We start from the raw sequence: 14905 nt of genomic DNA on the forward strand, positions 1-14905 counted from the left end.
AGCGCCTATCCAGTTTTCCTAGTATAGTTTTCCTAAACAGAAGCTAGACAGTTTTGCTTCTTTATGTTCTGGTTACCTTCTGGCTAGCTAGTGGCTGTCCAGGTTTTCTCGATACGTATCTGCGGCTGCGCGAAGTTCAATTTTCTTACGAATTTACATATGTTTTTAACAGATATATAATTTTAACCAAACCTTTTGGGTTTGAGTTTTCGCTGCACTGCAGAGTCTGTGAATTCTTCGATTATATTACGCGTGAGTTATATTACAGTGAGTTTTAAGTTAATTATATAGTTATGGAAGAAGCAAAAAGAAGAAAACTAATTGCAAGAAGTGTAAGAAAACATCGTGCAATAGAAGCGGAGATCAAAGATATAATGGCAAAACGATCCCGACAACATCTTCGTAATAATCTTCGTAAATAAATTTATTTAAAAAGTCACGTTTAACTTTATAGTCTTTCTTTATTGTGTATTTTGTTGTGTAAGGTAAACGGTTATATTTTTAATAAAATATATTTATACATGAAATATATTTATACATGTAATATCTTGTCTCTGTGAGCTGGTTGGTTTTCTGTACAGTCTTAGTGTTATAATATATTATTGTATATATCTTATAAAATCTATTGATAATGTGTTCTAATTATGAATTCATAGGCACTAGAATTTAGAATAATTAAGGAACAGGCCAGCCGCCTAGCCAGCGGCGGCCAGGAAATAATGAAAAATGTTAGCCAGTGCCTGGATAGTATACCTATCTAGGCACTGGATAGTATACCTATCTAGGCACTGGATTTCACAAGTTTACACATATAGGCAGGAGCTTGCTAGGCTTACTGGATAGACGCTAGATCGCGTCTAGGAAAACTGGCTCGCATCTATGTATATGCAAGCTTAAATTTCCACACGGGATTGTTACAGAAATCTGGCTGCGACGCACGAAAATACTTCGTAAAACTTTCGTACAACCCATTATGCGTACGCGCGCGATTCGCTCAGTCGCGCATAAACTTCTCGAACATCCACTCATGGACATTTTAGTAGGGTCATTTACAGGTTTCAGCAGAATGTTGCGGTAAGACCAGAGTACTCGAGGGACTTTGCGCATAATGCACCGGCAAAGTTTACCTATAAACTCTGGATATTTTAACCGCATTATTATCGCGGATAACGGCTATTCTTGCGTAATATTAATTTCCTGCTAACAGTCTAGTCGGACAACGGCGTTGAAGAAACGATCCGATCACTTCAGATACTTGCTGTGTCTGTTTTCCGGGACAACTTCACACACGTCCCGAGAGAGAGAGAAAGACAAAGAGAGAAATGATGTCTCGTCAAAGGGTGGAGTTTAAGGGAGATCTTTCTCGATTGTAAATTCAATTGCGGCCGGTGGAAGTACGGTTCCTTCAGAAACAGCACGTTCAATAAATCTGGACCCAGTGTCAACTGTAACGGCGACTTGTCCTCGCGGCGTCAAGGCGAGCGACTCCGGTGCGAGAGTAACGGTCCTCCAACGGGAACAAAAAGGGCAGAGGTGAAGGCGAAGGGTTAGGAAAAAAAGCAACGAGAGGCAACAAACAAGGCGAAACCGGCGGAAAGAAGAAGCCGCAATAGCGCCGACAAAGCCGCGGTTTCCAATTTAGTGCTTCCACTTTGTATACAGTGCGGAAGGCCTGAAAAGAAACAGAAACGATAGAGAGGGCGAATGCTCGAAGAGAGAAAGTGTCGGAGGCCCGGGGAGAGAAAGGGCGGAAGGAAAAAGGAGGAGAGCGGATGGACGAGAGAGCGAGGGCGGAAGAGAGAAGGAGAGAAAGAGATTGGTGCTTGCAAGTCGGCGGTGAAAGCCCGCAACTTGAATAGTTTGCGCTTTACCCTGATTGCCGCGCAAAAGTCCCGGCCGTTCCCACCGCGTTTTGCACGGGTCATTGCCGCTTCCGTCGCTATTACTGCTTTTGACAATGATGTTGCTCGCCGACTTTTCCATTGACTTGTCGACCAAGTCCCGGAATCGCGGCGGGAATCTGTTATAGCGGTCTCGCCTCTGAGTTCTGATTTAACGCGGCGGTGGTTTACATAATACACCCTTTACGACGCCCCTCGTCACGCAGCGCGAAATTTCGATATTCGCAAGATGAGTCGTATTTAAATCGCTCTCGACGCGCGGCCGCTTTATTTCGAATCGATGAAATCTCGAGTGCTCCTTTCCGTCAGCCACTTGGGATAGAAATGTTTCTCCTCCTCGCTGAAAGAGAGGGTGCAATTCTCTGTCCAAGGTGTCTGAAGTAACCCAAGTAAAGAAAAGTGTTTGATTAAGTGAATAAAGCGCTCGAAATTGCTTAGACTAAATCGTGGCGAAAATTGATTTCCCGCCCGCACAAGCGTTACTCTTATTAATCCTTCGTTATTAGTTGTCGACTTGAACGATTTCGTTGGGTAAAATTGAATATGTCTTTATAAAGCGCAATCGAGTCGCGTCTTCCTCCTTTATGTAGCGGCACCTGTGTCGAGACAGGATAGAGAGACTCGAGGACGAAGATAAGATGAGCGGATGAAAAAGGCGAACGGGAAAGAAAAAGTTTGAGAATACGTCTGTCTTCCACGTGGTCTAACTTAATTTGAGGGCACAAAGAAACTTCCTCTACTCGGGAAATAGGTGAGGACGTGTTTTTCCATGAGAAAACCCTCGTCTGCCTCCGTCAACGCTTGCTGCTTTCTTCCCACCGAATTCTTTATCCATCCGATACACAGACTCCGGGCGCGACTGGCACGACTCGCTCGCCGCACTATCCTTTCGACTTTTCTAGCCACGTAAAATCGTTACGCGTAACAGACTTTCGCCAATTGTGCGCTCTCGTGACCGAACTGCCCGCCCGTGCGCGATGTCAGCGCAATCTTTTTACCATATTTCTAATTGCGAGCAGCGCCGTGTCAATGGGGTGTACCGGCACCGAGACGCGGCGCGGAAAAAGAAAGATGAGGAGCAATTACCGGCTCGAAATCGATGGGGACAAGACGGGGACGGATCCACCGCACGCCGTAATGTACGCTCAGCCGTGTTTTACAAATGCCGGCGCGATATAATGCGCCCCGAACACGAATGCACGAATGTAGATGGATACTAACTCTCCCTAACGAAGTCCACGCCACCCTTGCCGCAGTACTAATTAGTGCGCCACGAAAAGGGTAATAGGACCGCGAAATTTTCCCCGGCCGCGCACAAACAGACCACGGCGACGTGTAATACACTCGAAAGTGCATTTCGCGGATGTCACGCGACACCGTCCGCCCTACGGATCTCAATGACGTTCTGTGTGCATAAGAAATTGACGATCTCGATTTCTTTTCACGCCCCAATTAACGTAGCTTTAATGGCTCCTCGAGACGCGGCTTATCCGATTCATCGCGACGCGGCGAAGGTCGCGAGTGCATAGAACGCGCAACTGCGCAATTCACGACACAATTCACGGATGTAAATGTGCTTTAATTTCCGTGTGACGTCAATTGGATTTGAGTCCTTTAACTTTTTCGGTGAAAAGTCCCGCGGGATCGATGAATAAGTTCGGGACCACATTTATATTGAATAAACCGCGGCTTAGAGTTAAGAGGGCTTTCGCGCTCATTTCGAGAAGAGCGCCGTGACTTTTTTTAACGCGCATCAAGTTTATTTTCCAATTTGACGGAAGGAGACGGATCTACTTGTACACTGAGAAAAATTGTCATCGGATAAACCAATTAAATAGCGTTTCCAATGGTTACGCGTTCCGATTAAATTATGGACACATCCGATGACATTTTTCCGCTGAAATGCAGCTACCGGTGAAATTTGATTGAAAAACCGATCACATTTTTCATCGGATATGCAATTTAATCGGATATATCCGTTTGTTATCGCGTGATTGGATTATCCAATTGTATTTAATCGGATATTTTTCTCAGTGTATGGCTCTCGCATCGCACGTAGGCTTAAAATGACAACAAGTTTGAATCCGGCCTCGTAGATATTCCGTTCCACGACTTTCTCTCTCTCTCTCTCTTTCTCTGTCTTCTGAATGATTCCCACGTCTCGACGAATCCCCCCGAAACCCCGCTTCGCCGCGGCTCACGTCGGAGAGTCTGAAACCAGATAAAGTGCGAAAGAGCTCTCTCGTAACGAACCGTTAAACGGCTTCCCCGACTCGATAAGTTGCCCTCTGAGATAAAGGGAGAGAGTGAGGAAGATCAGCCCCGTACCCTCCCGCCCCATCGGCGCTATTATCCCCCGATCTTGCTCGAGACACTCGAGCCAACCGTCAAGCTTTCCGCGTCGCGTTTTGATTAACAAAGGTATAAGGCTGACGGCTAGTTAAGCACCGCTGCTTGAAATTTCGGGCCCCTTCTCTCTCCCGAGAATGGACTTTCGTCTTTTTCTTCTTCTTCTTCCTTACGCATTAGGTTTAAAGCCTGTTTTATCCAGTTCTCGTTCTGGTACTTTTCTGAGCATTTGGTTTTACTTCATCTTCGGTAGGCTGCTAATCTTGTCGAAGGAAATCTCGCATCTGGAGGGCTACACCCGTAAAGGGGTATGTGTGGCAAGGTACTCTCGATGGTTGCCACTTCCCTTCGGGAGATTTCCGAAAAAAAACCAGGTGTGTCCGTGGATTTGAACTCGGATCTATTCGTTCATTTCGTTCATTTGTTCACTAAGCAGCGTGCATTTCTCTGCGCCACACTTCCGTCGATCAATCAAAATATATTCTATTTCACTTCTCAACGGGAATATCTTTACCGGCAGCTCGCCGGACAGTGTACGCGAGTAATCATTTCCGCAATTTATCCATGTTAATACGCGTAACTAATCCGCGTCAACGTTACGCAATAGTTGCCTGACGTTGATTTATTTTGCCGGCTTGACTGAAGCGGATTAATCCCGCCACTTCTCGTAACGGATAAATCGTTGCGTTCGACAGATTATTTCGCCTGGTCCATTTAACGATCACGCACATCTCGTTTCCGCGCTCGTGCAGCTCGCGCGGGGCGAAATGCGTGCCCGCATTTATTCGGAATACGCGTCGCGACATTTCCAGGTGAATCTCAGCACGAGCGATACAAATGTCTCGAAGGAATCGAGAACGCGTATGTATACAAACGTATTCTAAGCTCGAGAGTCATTCGCGTAAAGGATTAATGTAGTTACTCCGCGGGGACGTCACGGCGTGCCCGCGCTGCATAATGCATTCATTCCTATGAAGTCTCCCTTTTCAAGTCGACTTTAATTCAATCTCCTTCTTTTTGTCAAAGATACCTTCTCGGATACGTAAACGTATCTCCTAGGGATTTCAACGATCGAACAACGCGTTCAACTGCAATTTTTACTATTATATCTTGATAATCTTACGTGCATGCAGTCGCAATCCCACGCGGAACATAAATACCTATTAGATATCTAATGGATGTCCACGGCAGATATTAAGGATATCCACGAATATCTAAAAAGTATCCGTTAGATGTGCTGTACACTGAGAAAAATTTCCATCGGATAAACCAATTAAATAGTGATCCCAATGGTTAATTTTTCCGATTAAATTATGCATACATCCGATGAAAATGCAATTACCGATGACATCTGATCGAAAAACTGATCATATTTTTCATCGGATATCCAATTTAATCGGATATATCCGTTTGTTCTTGCGCGATTGGATTATCCAATTATATTTAATCGGACATTTTCCTCAGTGTATTCGTACACTGAGAAAGATTTTCATCGGATAAACCAATTAAAAATATTTCTCAGTGTGTAGATATCCATTGGATATTTATTAGATACTTTGTTCTGCGTGGGTTTAAATGTTCGCTAAAGTGAGAAGCAATTCCGCGAGCCATGTAAAATTTCATTGCGTTTCTTGATCGCAGTTAATTTCGTTTCGTTAAGAATTCAATGATAGAGAGTCGAGCACGAATGTACCGACATCTCCCTGCGTCGAGCTTCCGTTTTTCTTTCAAGTATGCACCCGCGTACTCGATATTTTCGTTTGGCGCTCCGAACTTTTTCTCAATTTCGACGTTTAATCGCACCGTACTCGACCGTACGTCGGGAACAGCCACGGATTGCCGCGCGTGCACAGCTAAAGCCCCGAAGTCTGAATCTGAGGGATAACGCGAGACCGTTTCCCGTTGCGTCAGTTCTCCAGTACCGTCCAGGATTCTCCTTCGTTTCAGCAAGCAGCAACAGCAATAACAGTGTGGCGAGTGGGATCCCATACTGCAGATTGCGTCCGTGTTCGCGAGGCACAGGTACCTATCTTACATGTGTCGCCGCAATTGCGAACGTCTGTGAGTGTCCGTCTACCCGTATCACTGTTGTCCTGCGGCGTACTCGTCCTGGCGTCCCGGCCAGGAGGAAGGCGAGAGAGAGAGAGAGAGAGTGGTGGCGTATCGCCGCGAGATATAATAGAACGAAATCGAATAGAACGGAACCGTCGCGCGTTCAAGATATCTCTTTTGTATGCCTGATGACTTGAGACGAAGTCGTCGTCCCCTTTTCCCTCGCGCCGCCCTCGCCTGTGCATCAAGCGTCACAAACGCCTTAACGGTGACTAAATTGGCACTTGTCGCCCCTCACCGTAACTTCGGTTCTTCTCGATTCTGCCTCCGATACTTCCTGCAAGCCTCTTCCGCGATGTCTCTCGACTTGCCAATGCTTCGGCAATTTACGAAAGATAAATCTCTCGGAGGGAGAAGGAAGTGCGGAAGATTAAAAGAGTACCACCGACTGCGAGCACACCGAAGTTGACGAGGAAGCGGCGCGCACGTGCCGTAAAAGAGAGGAAAGGGAGGCTCCGAGGGAGCCAGAGAGAAAAGTGGAAGATACTCCGCCTCGCGCAGGAAAATACGTATCCGATGCCAACTAGCGCTGACTATCCCCGAGGGAACGAAGAACGACTCGTAAATACTGTGTTAACAGGGCGTACTTACAGGGAAGAAGAGAAAGGAGTTCACTCTGTGGCGCGTTCTCTCGAATTACTCGACTGCGTACCGGTTCCAGTTGCAAATCTGAATATATAGAGCCATCTTATCTGTTGGATACCGTAAGGACGTTGCCTGTGATTTGTAAAAATGTTTGATACTTGGAAAAAGAATTCTTTTCGAATGATCTCTATGCCATAACTGTGTCGTGTAGCATATAAATTTAATAAGATTTAAAATGATCGAAGCGCGTATCGGAAAAGTAATGAAATTGTAAGCGTCCTACGACACAGATTACAAAAAATTATTAGAACGTCTTATATCGGTGACAAGGAAATTATGTCTAATATAAAAAACTAATATAACGGAGTGATCGGAAAACATAATATAAAAATGAAATTTTCGAATTCAACGATTATCTTTAGATTTTTTCAGATTTAACATCTTTATGGATGCTTAACGGATGATTGGACAATTTCCGTTATTTCTGTCGTTATAAAATTATAATCTTATTTTACAATGACAGTTCGAGCATGACCCGCGGTGTAGAAATTATTTTTAACCCGAATAGAACTCTTTAATTTAATAAAATTTAGCTCAAGACCAAATTCAATCAGATCACTTCCTGGAACAGTCTCAATTGAAATTGATACAGTGCCTTCTCAATATATCCAGAATATGTTTAAATTTGTCAGTTCAATTAACAAATAACGGTATGATAATGTAATAATAAATACGGGTATTCCGGATATTTAATATAAATACGCAGTGTACAAGAGATGCGCCACGGCGATTTAGACGTCCACGTGCCCGGACGAGTTGCATTCTTTAATTAAGTGCAACTGAGCAGACACACGCGCGCCATTTTAGGTATCTCTGCAGGTGCAAAGCGCTTTAGGGTAACTCCGGGAAGACCGCAGGAACTCATTTCGCGGCAGCAACTTTATGGAGATCGATGCTTCGGAAATAAAAGCTCCGGTATAACACGGGGCCCACTCTCTCCCTAGAGTCTGGCAGGCTCGCTGCCAGAGCGGGATGGAGTGCCATGGGATTTGCCTATTTCACCTACCCGTCCACCCTTCTCTCTCTCTCTCTCTCTCTTTCTCCCTCTATCTCTATCTCTCTCTCCTTCTCTTCTCCCTGCCCGTTCAGTGTCCCTGCGAAAGTTTTACCGCCGTCTTGCTTCGTTTCGGGGACCATTCTCGATTCCAGCGCACAATCAAAGTTACCGATGAATATAAATGCCGGGGCTAAAAGCAGTCAACTCAACGTCACGCGTTCACATTTCCCTCGAACTCTATGAGAAGGCCAACGACCCATCATTTACCTCTTTAACGAAGCAATTCCTACGTTTCGCCGTAATGCACCGCTGAAATGTTTCTTTATTTCGTCAATTGCTTCATTGGATTGGAACAATCGCCGTGCGTTGGGACGTTATCGCAAAAAGGAGAGACTTCACTCCCGTGAAACGTGGAAGCGGAGCGTAGTCGAATCTAATAAAGTAAACTAGAAACACATTGTCTCTTACTTTTTATCGCGTTTATCGCATTTTATGGGCCAATTTTATGTCTGAAAGGTTAGCGACGCGTATAAATGGCAGGACTAGGACGTAGTCAATTTGACGCCACTCTCCGGCAATAGACTTCTCTTTCGATTCTAAAGAAGCCATCGATCTTTCCGCACACTCGACGCCACCGCCGTTTGACCCGTCGTACTTGTTCAATATGTCATCGGCCGAGAATCTCGGTAAATACAGTACAATAAAAAATATAAGAGGGTCTTTCTTTTTTTTCGTGGCATCAAACACGATGAAAATGAAAAAGCGTTCGATATGATGTATGAAGAGATCAAAATAACACAGAGCTTACTAACAAAAACGTTTGCTAATCATTGCCTAATTATAATGTTTACCCACCGTATTGTAAAGAGTGAAAATTAATACAAATCTTGACGATCTTCAATTATAAGTTATTTCTTTCTTCCCAAGTTCCCTCCTCAATTTTCCAACGATCTATCCCCTGCGAATTGAATCTATAAAATTTTTCATATACAGAGATTACAATAAAATTTTCTTTCTTCTACCAAACGGATTGCGGTCATAAAAGTTGAGCACGACGGCGGAAACGAATGACGTAACATTTTACATCCTATTCTGCTGCAACTTAGCGTTTACTTACACTCAATATCGCGATAACTGTATCGTCATAAATCATGTACCTGTATATGTGGACTAAGAAATCCGTGCCGAGAAAATAAAACCGTACGATGGTAGTCCAAGCTTAGAAAGGACGGTTAATAATAAATAGTTTTCCTCTCTGCGCTTTACAACAAAGAGATGCCTCAATAATCTTCAATATTATATGCAGGGTATAAACGCATACAATGTATTATGAAACGTATGTATGTGAGATATCTCACTCGAGTAAACTTGTGGAAAGTTTAATTTTGAATACGAATGCGCAACGCGCGCTTCGAATTACCTCGTATTATTAACGCGTTCCGTCGTGGTAAAATCCCTTCCGGAACGATTGAATCGCTCGGATGTCGGCGTGGACATCCCTCGGCGGAAAACGAGAAAGAGAGGATCGGGAGAGCGCGTCAAGAACGTAACGGCGACAAATGACGTGTCGGCGAACTTGACTCTACGACAAATCGACTTGTCGCGGAATCCTATTGTTGCCTGCTGCATGTTTTCTCGAGCCCTTTCCCTTTTTGCCAGAAATCCTATCAGACTTCGTTCGACGTTGCACCCGAGCACTCGGGAATGCTTGCTTACTCCGCGTTTCATTCGATTATTCAACATTTGCGTTAACAATAGACGCTTATCATTCGCCGGCGAGACAATGGACCGAATACACATTAATTTCGGATAATCGTCGAGAGCAGCACGAAATGATCTTAATTGCGGTATATTCCAAAATTATAACGACAGCCACTTTTTCATTCCATTTTCAAATTGTTCAAATATGGCAAATGTCGTCGACATTCGAGCGAATCAAAGTATAATAGCGAATTCGGTTGCTTGCACTGGTGCGCACTGAGTGCACACCAAGGCTTGTTTACAGTCAATTTTTGTATTTAAAAATCGTCTTAAATATCTCTTGAAATATTTCGTAGCCAGTAAAATAATCTGTACAGCATCCATACGGATCATTTTTTGGCTAAACACTCTTTGAACATGTACTTAAGAATTAAACAAACTTAAATATAAAAATTGACTACAAACTGGCCTGAGTGTGCACTCAGTGCGCACTAGGGTCTTTCTGGGTCGAAAACGCCTAAAAAATGTTCCTGATCAAAGTCCTCGCAAGTCTCTCGGTCAACTATTCTCCTTTTTTTTTTCTTTTAATCGAATTTCAACGCTCGCTCTCGCTGAGAGCGTTAGGTAAACCTCGCTTATTCGAGGCAGCAGTCGAGAATAGATTTCTATAAGTTCTCTTTTCTATCCCTCGTATCCTTCCCTTTCTCCCCAGTCGTGTTCGGGATCTCGTTCTTACGTTTCACGTACGGCTGGCCCCTCACTGGACCACGTTCTTTCTCACCCCGGAGCTTCCGGCCTGGAATTTCCGGCTTAAACTAAGAGCTAATAGCACAGACCGAGCGATACTCTGCTGTATTTTTATCTCCCTCGCCGCTAAACTTACCATTTTCCTGTGTGTTCTCCTTCGACTTCATGACAGATTGCCGGTTGGCCCGGGGTTCGCAGATGGGATTACCGCCTTTCCCGCGATCGAACCGCTTCGCACTATCGCCTAAGCACCCTCTGCAAGCTGCTGAGACGTCTATTTGCGCCGCCGCCGCCACCCTGGCTGTATTCAATACCTGGACAGATCATTATCCTCTTACCTACAACACGTGGGCGATAAACTTGAGAACTAGACGCTACCGAGTCGCAGGGGGAAAATTACGGGCGTACTGCGAAATATTGTCAACTGCAAATTGTTCCGTCGGATTTTCGCAAGCGAATAATTCTGCGTAGACATTTCTGCCCCGTTCTTTACTGAAGGTAGACGTTCCTTCTCTCAGCGTCACTCGGCGTCCGACTGATATATTTTTAAACTGTCAAGCCGGGCCATTACCAATTGCTGCTATTTAAGACAAACTTCGGCGGACTCAATCAGTAATCGCATTAATAGGTGAACGCGACATCGAAGGCTACTTACGATTGTAGGGGATAAAGTCGTCTCGGCGAGAGATCTGTCCCGGCGACGGGGCCGGGGGAGGAAGAGAAATGGCCCAAGTTGTCGGTGACAGAAAGAGATGCGCCACCGTGTACTCGCAGGATCGCAGTCCTGAGAGACGGATTGAATATTCCAATGCACCGGGGAGGCGATCAATAAATAGACGCGATTCCTAGAGAGCTATCCTGCGGGGCCGGCCCTCCTATCCATTACCGATCCCTATTCAGTGCGAGGACGATGACGATTCCTCGAATGACGAGCCAGATGCACGGCTCCGCGCCGCGCTGTATTCGCCTATTAGTATTCAGGCGACGTGACGCGCCGCGGTAATGACGAGAATGTAAGGCGGGTGCAGGAGGAATAGCGCCGACGCGTGTTAACAATATTCGGGAGGACCACGGTGTATATGCGCGCCTGATTATTATCGCGAGATGGATTCCCGTGAAGATCGGGTCCGTCGAGGTGCGAAGAGAAGACGGGCCGCCGCGCCGATCCCCCAGGTTCACAAGTTGACGGTCAAATCGATATCGATCCTGATTCTTCGGACCGTTTGCTTTAATCACGACTAGATTCTTTATTGATTTCGTAAGAAGACCCGTATAATACTTTGCCGATATTTTGTCGACGCGCATTTAACATCTACAGATGTATACATATCAATTTGCAGGGTTGGAAAAGTTATTTTATAAAAGTATCTAGTTACAGTTACAGTTACTTAAAAAGTAACGTCGTTACTTGAAAAGTAAAATCGTTACTTTGCAGCTACTTTCTTGCAATGAAAACAAAAATATCAAATCTGCATTTGAATTGCAATAAGCGTCGATAAAGGCGTTTATGCGCAAATGCAAGACCCGATGCGATCTGCGGAGGTTTCAAACATATATAAAGTAACTGTTAATGTAGAAGCAAGAGGAAACGGAAGTCCTCAGGCAGGCGGTGTGTGTATGTGTATGTGTGTGCGTGCGGAATAAGGATGGGCGTGGGAGCATCCGGGGGAAAAAGCCATACATATATCTAATTGTATCTAATTGTATCAAAAATGTCAGACATGATAAAATTTGATCTGATTATATCCAAATTTTGTTGCATCCATTTACAAGTATATCAAAACAGATGTGGTCAGATAGTCAGATAAAATCTGACCACATCTGCTTTGATATACTTGTAAATGAATGCATCAAAATTTGGATATAATCAGATCAAATTTTATCATATCTGACATTTTTGATGCAATTAGATCCAATTACATATATGGCTTTTTTGCCTGGGGAATCACGCGCGCATTCAAATAAATTAGTATATAAGACGTAATTTAGGTTCAGGTTTAGCACATAAGTGTAGAGATAAGCAGAAGAGAGGAGTTGTAAGAGGTTTGGGTACGCTCCTCAAAAAAGCGCCTGGTCAACCCTAAGGGGGACACAATAAAGACACACACACATACATACAAGTAACTATTAATGTAACTATTGAATTAGTTACTAATTATCGAAAAATGCAACTGAGTTAAGTTACAGTTACAGATGGGGGGAAAGTAACGACGTTAAGTTAGAGTTACCAAAAAATGTAACTGTAACTTCGTTACAAGTGACGAGTTACTTCCTAACCCTGTCAATTTGGTGTATAGGAAATATCCTACCAGTGTCGACCAATTATCGATGATTTAGTTGATATGTAGTAGATCATATTCAAGCCGAGTCGATAAATGGAGATGTTGCACGACTGCAATACGTCAATTAAAAAGTGACTAAATCGTGGACACTTACAGAATATTTTCCAGATGCCGTAATGAATTTTCTAAATATAAACTTGATTTGCACATGATCTCAATTTGATTTCGATAAGACATTCACCAGACTCCTCATCGACTCCTCATCGATCGCGAATCCGGGTCGCCTCGGCGCGAATCATAAATATTCTGTTACAGGTGCATTCCGCATTTTGAAACATTGAAAGCCCTTACGAAAACCGGAGCTCGATACTTTACACGTGAACGGGGCTGTCTATAAGCGGCCGGCAGAAATTAAAGCTGCATAAATCGGAGAAGTGTTTTTGATTGCGACCGCGACGACTGACTTCGATCGCTGGGATCACGTGTATCTCGTACCTTTCGAGGGCGACCTGGATTCCCCTTCCTGAGCGACTGAGCTTCCCAAAGTAGACTGAGAGCTCCATGTACCGGCGTGGGACGACAGCTCAACATTTCTTTCATCCGCGAGCGAGAGCGTCTCGGTAAACTTGCCCGCGGTCAGAGCCCTCCCCCGCTCCCGCGATACGAAGTGATCCAGGAGATTCAGATATTCCGTTTCCAGCCTCGTCGACACCGACGACGAGTACGCGCCGGCATTGCCGCCGCCGAAGAAGTCGAGAAGATCATCACCGACGTTATCCTCGCGCCCCGTCCCCGAATCCGGCGTGTTTAATTGGATGTAATTCAGCACCACCTCGCCCGGGGGGTAGTTCGCGCCGTATCGCTCCCTCAGGCTCTTCTCGAGGGACTTGTAACGATAAGAATTGTAGTTGCACGTTATATCCACCACCGGCAGCTCGATTCGCGTCGCCACGAAGGACGACGAGTGTTGCGCCAGCGGGATCGTTTTTCTAACGGGCCGCTGCTGCCAGCGGCCGGCGGACGCGAAGCGCGGCATGTCGGGTGACGAGAGGACGGGCCTCACCGGGCACACCATCATCCTGGATTCGGAATTGGAGTTTAACAGGCTCGGCAGCTTGGGATAGTGCTGCACCAGCCTGTCGGCACGCCGGGTGTCGCTCCTGCTCTCCGCCGAGCGGCATCGTAGCGCCGCGAGTAACTTCCATGGGTGCCGCAGCTACGAAATTCGAAATCTGACGTCGGGATGTGCGATAAATAAAACTTTTCGTGCGGCGGGACGAGGCGGGACAAAGGGCCGCGCGCTCTTACATTTTAACTTCGATATTACCGGGAGACACGGTCAAAATGATTAATGAACGTGCGTGACACTTTTTTTTTCAATTAGTTCCCCGCCTTTAATGCATCGTGTCCTTTTACACACACGGGGGGATTTGTTTCCCCGGTATTTAACCTACATACCCGCGGCGCAATAAATCATTACTGCCCTTAGACGAAAACAATTCGTAGGTGCAATTTACGATCAATTAATCTTGATCACGTACGACAAGCGTCTGCAGTTGTACGAGCAGCGGTAACATCAGGATCAAGCCCAAAATTATGGCGGAAACGCTTTCCATAGTTGCAGCTACCAAGAAATCTCGTCGCTCGCGGGATATGGGTCGGACGGGTCGTTTGCGTTAGCAGGCCATCTCGGAGCGTGCAACTGGCCTGTACGCGTCGCCGTCATCGCAGCCGTCAATTTTGATCGGGGTGGCCCGGGTCGTGATTGGAGAACCGAGGCATGTTAAACTTTTCGCGCGACGTGAAGCGCGACGAACTTCTCCGGCACGACGTGAAGTAAGCGGCGAACGACTGTCGATCGTTCGCAATGCCGCGTCGTCAGGTTGCGAACTACGATATTAGTTGCGCTCCGCATTGCAAATCTGGGGTGTCGGAGTGTGTCCTCTCGCATTAGAGTGAGCGAGAGCGGGGAATAAAGTAGAAAGAGAGGAAGAGAACTGTCGCATGACATTATCCATTGATATAATCAAATCGAATTTAGAGCCGAACGCCCGCGCCGTCGAGGTATTTCGATTGATCGAGTAGGTCGCCGCAGCGAAAACCGCGAACTCCCCCGTTCTCCGATCGCACTTCGCCGGGCAATCCCGGGTTCACGGGTCGACGAAGAATCT

General features: G+C 45.6%; 1 protein-coding gene across 4 annotated transcripts in view; it reads right to left on the reverse strand.

Moving 5' to 3' along the window:
* The window catches only part of LOC105560627, a 227897-nt gene extending 214040 nt beyond the window's left edge, over positions 1–13857 (reverse strand). For 2 of the 4 annotated variants that reach the window (XR_001008844.1, XR_001008843.1), the window contains exons 1-2: positions 13230–13857; positions 10589–10790 (exon numbers count right to left, since the gene is read on the reverse strand). Coding sequence is in view for 1 of the 4 variants with exons in the window: in XM_012009883.1 (XP_011865273.1) it covers positions 10690–10790; positions 13230–13812 (684 nt within the window). In the remaining 3 variants the exon portion in view is untranslated. Of the gene's footprint in view, positions 1–10177; positions 10791–13229 lie in introns of those variants that run through there. The other 2 variants (XR_001008845.1, XM_012009883.1) reach the window with 2 other exon arrangements.
* Positions 13858–14905: the final 1048 nt, after the last annotated feature.

This window comes from Vollenhovia emeryi, unplaced genomic scaffold, assembly GCF_000949405.1.
Source record: "Vollenhovia emeryi isolate VEMERY1.0 unplaced genomic scaffold, V.emery_V1.0 DF939226.1, whole genome shotgun sequence".
NCBI lineage: Eukaryota > Metazoa > Arthropoda > Insecta > Hymenoptera > Formicidae > Vollenhovia > Vollenhovia emeryi.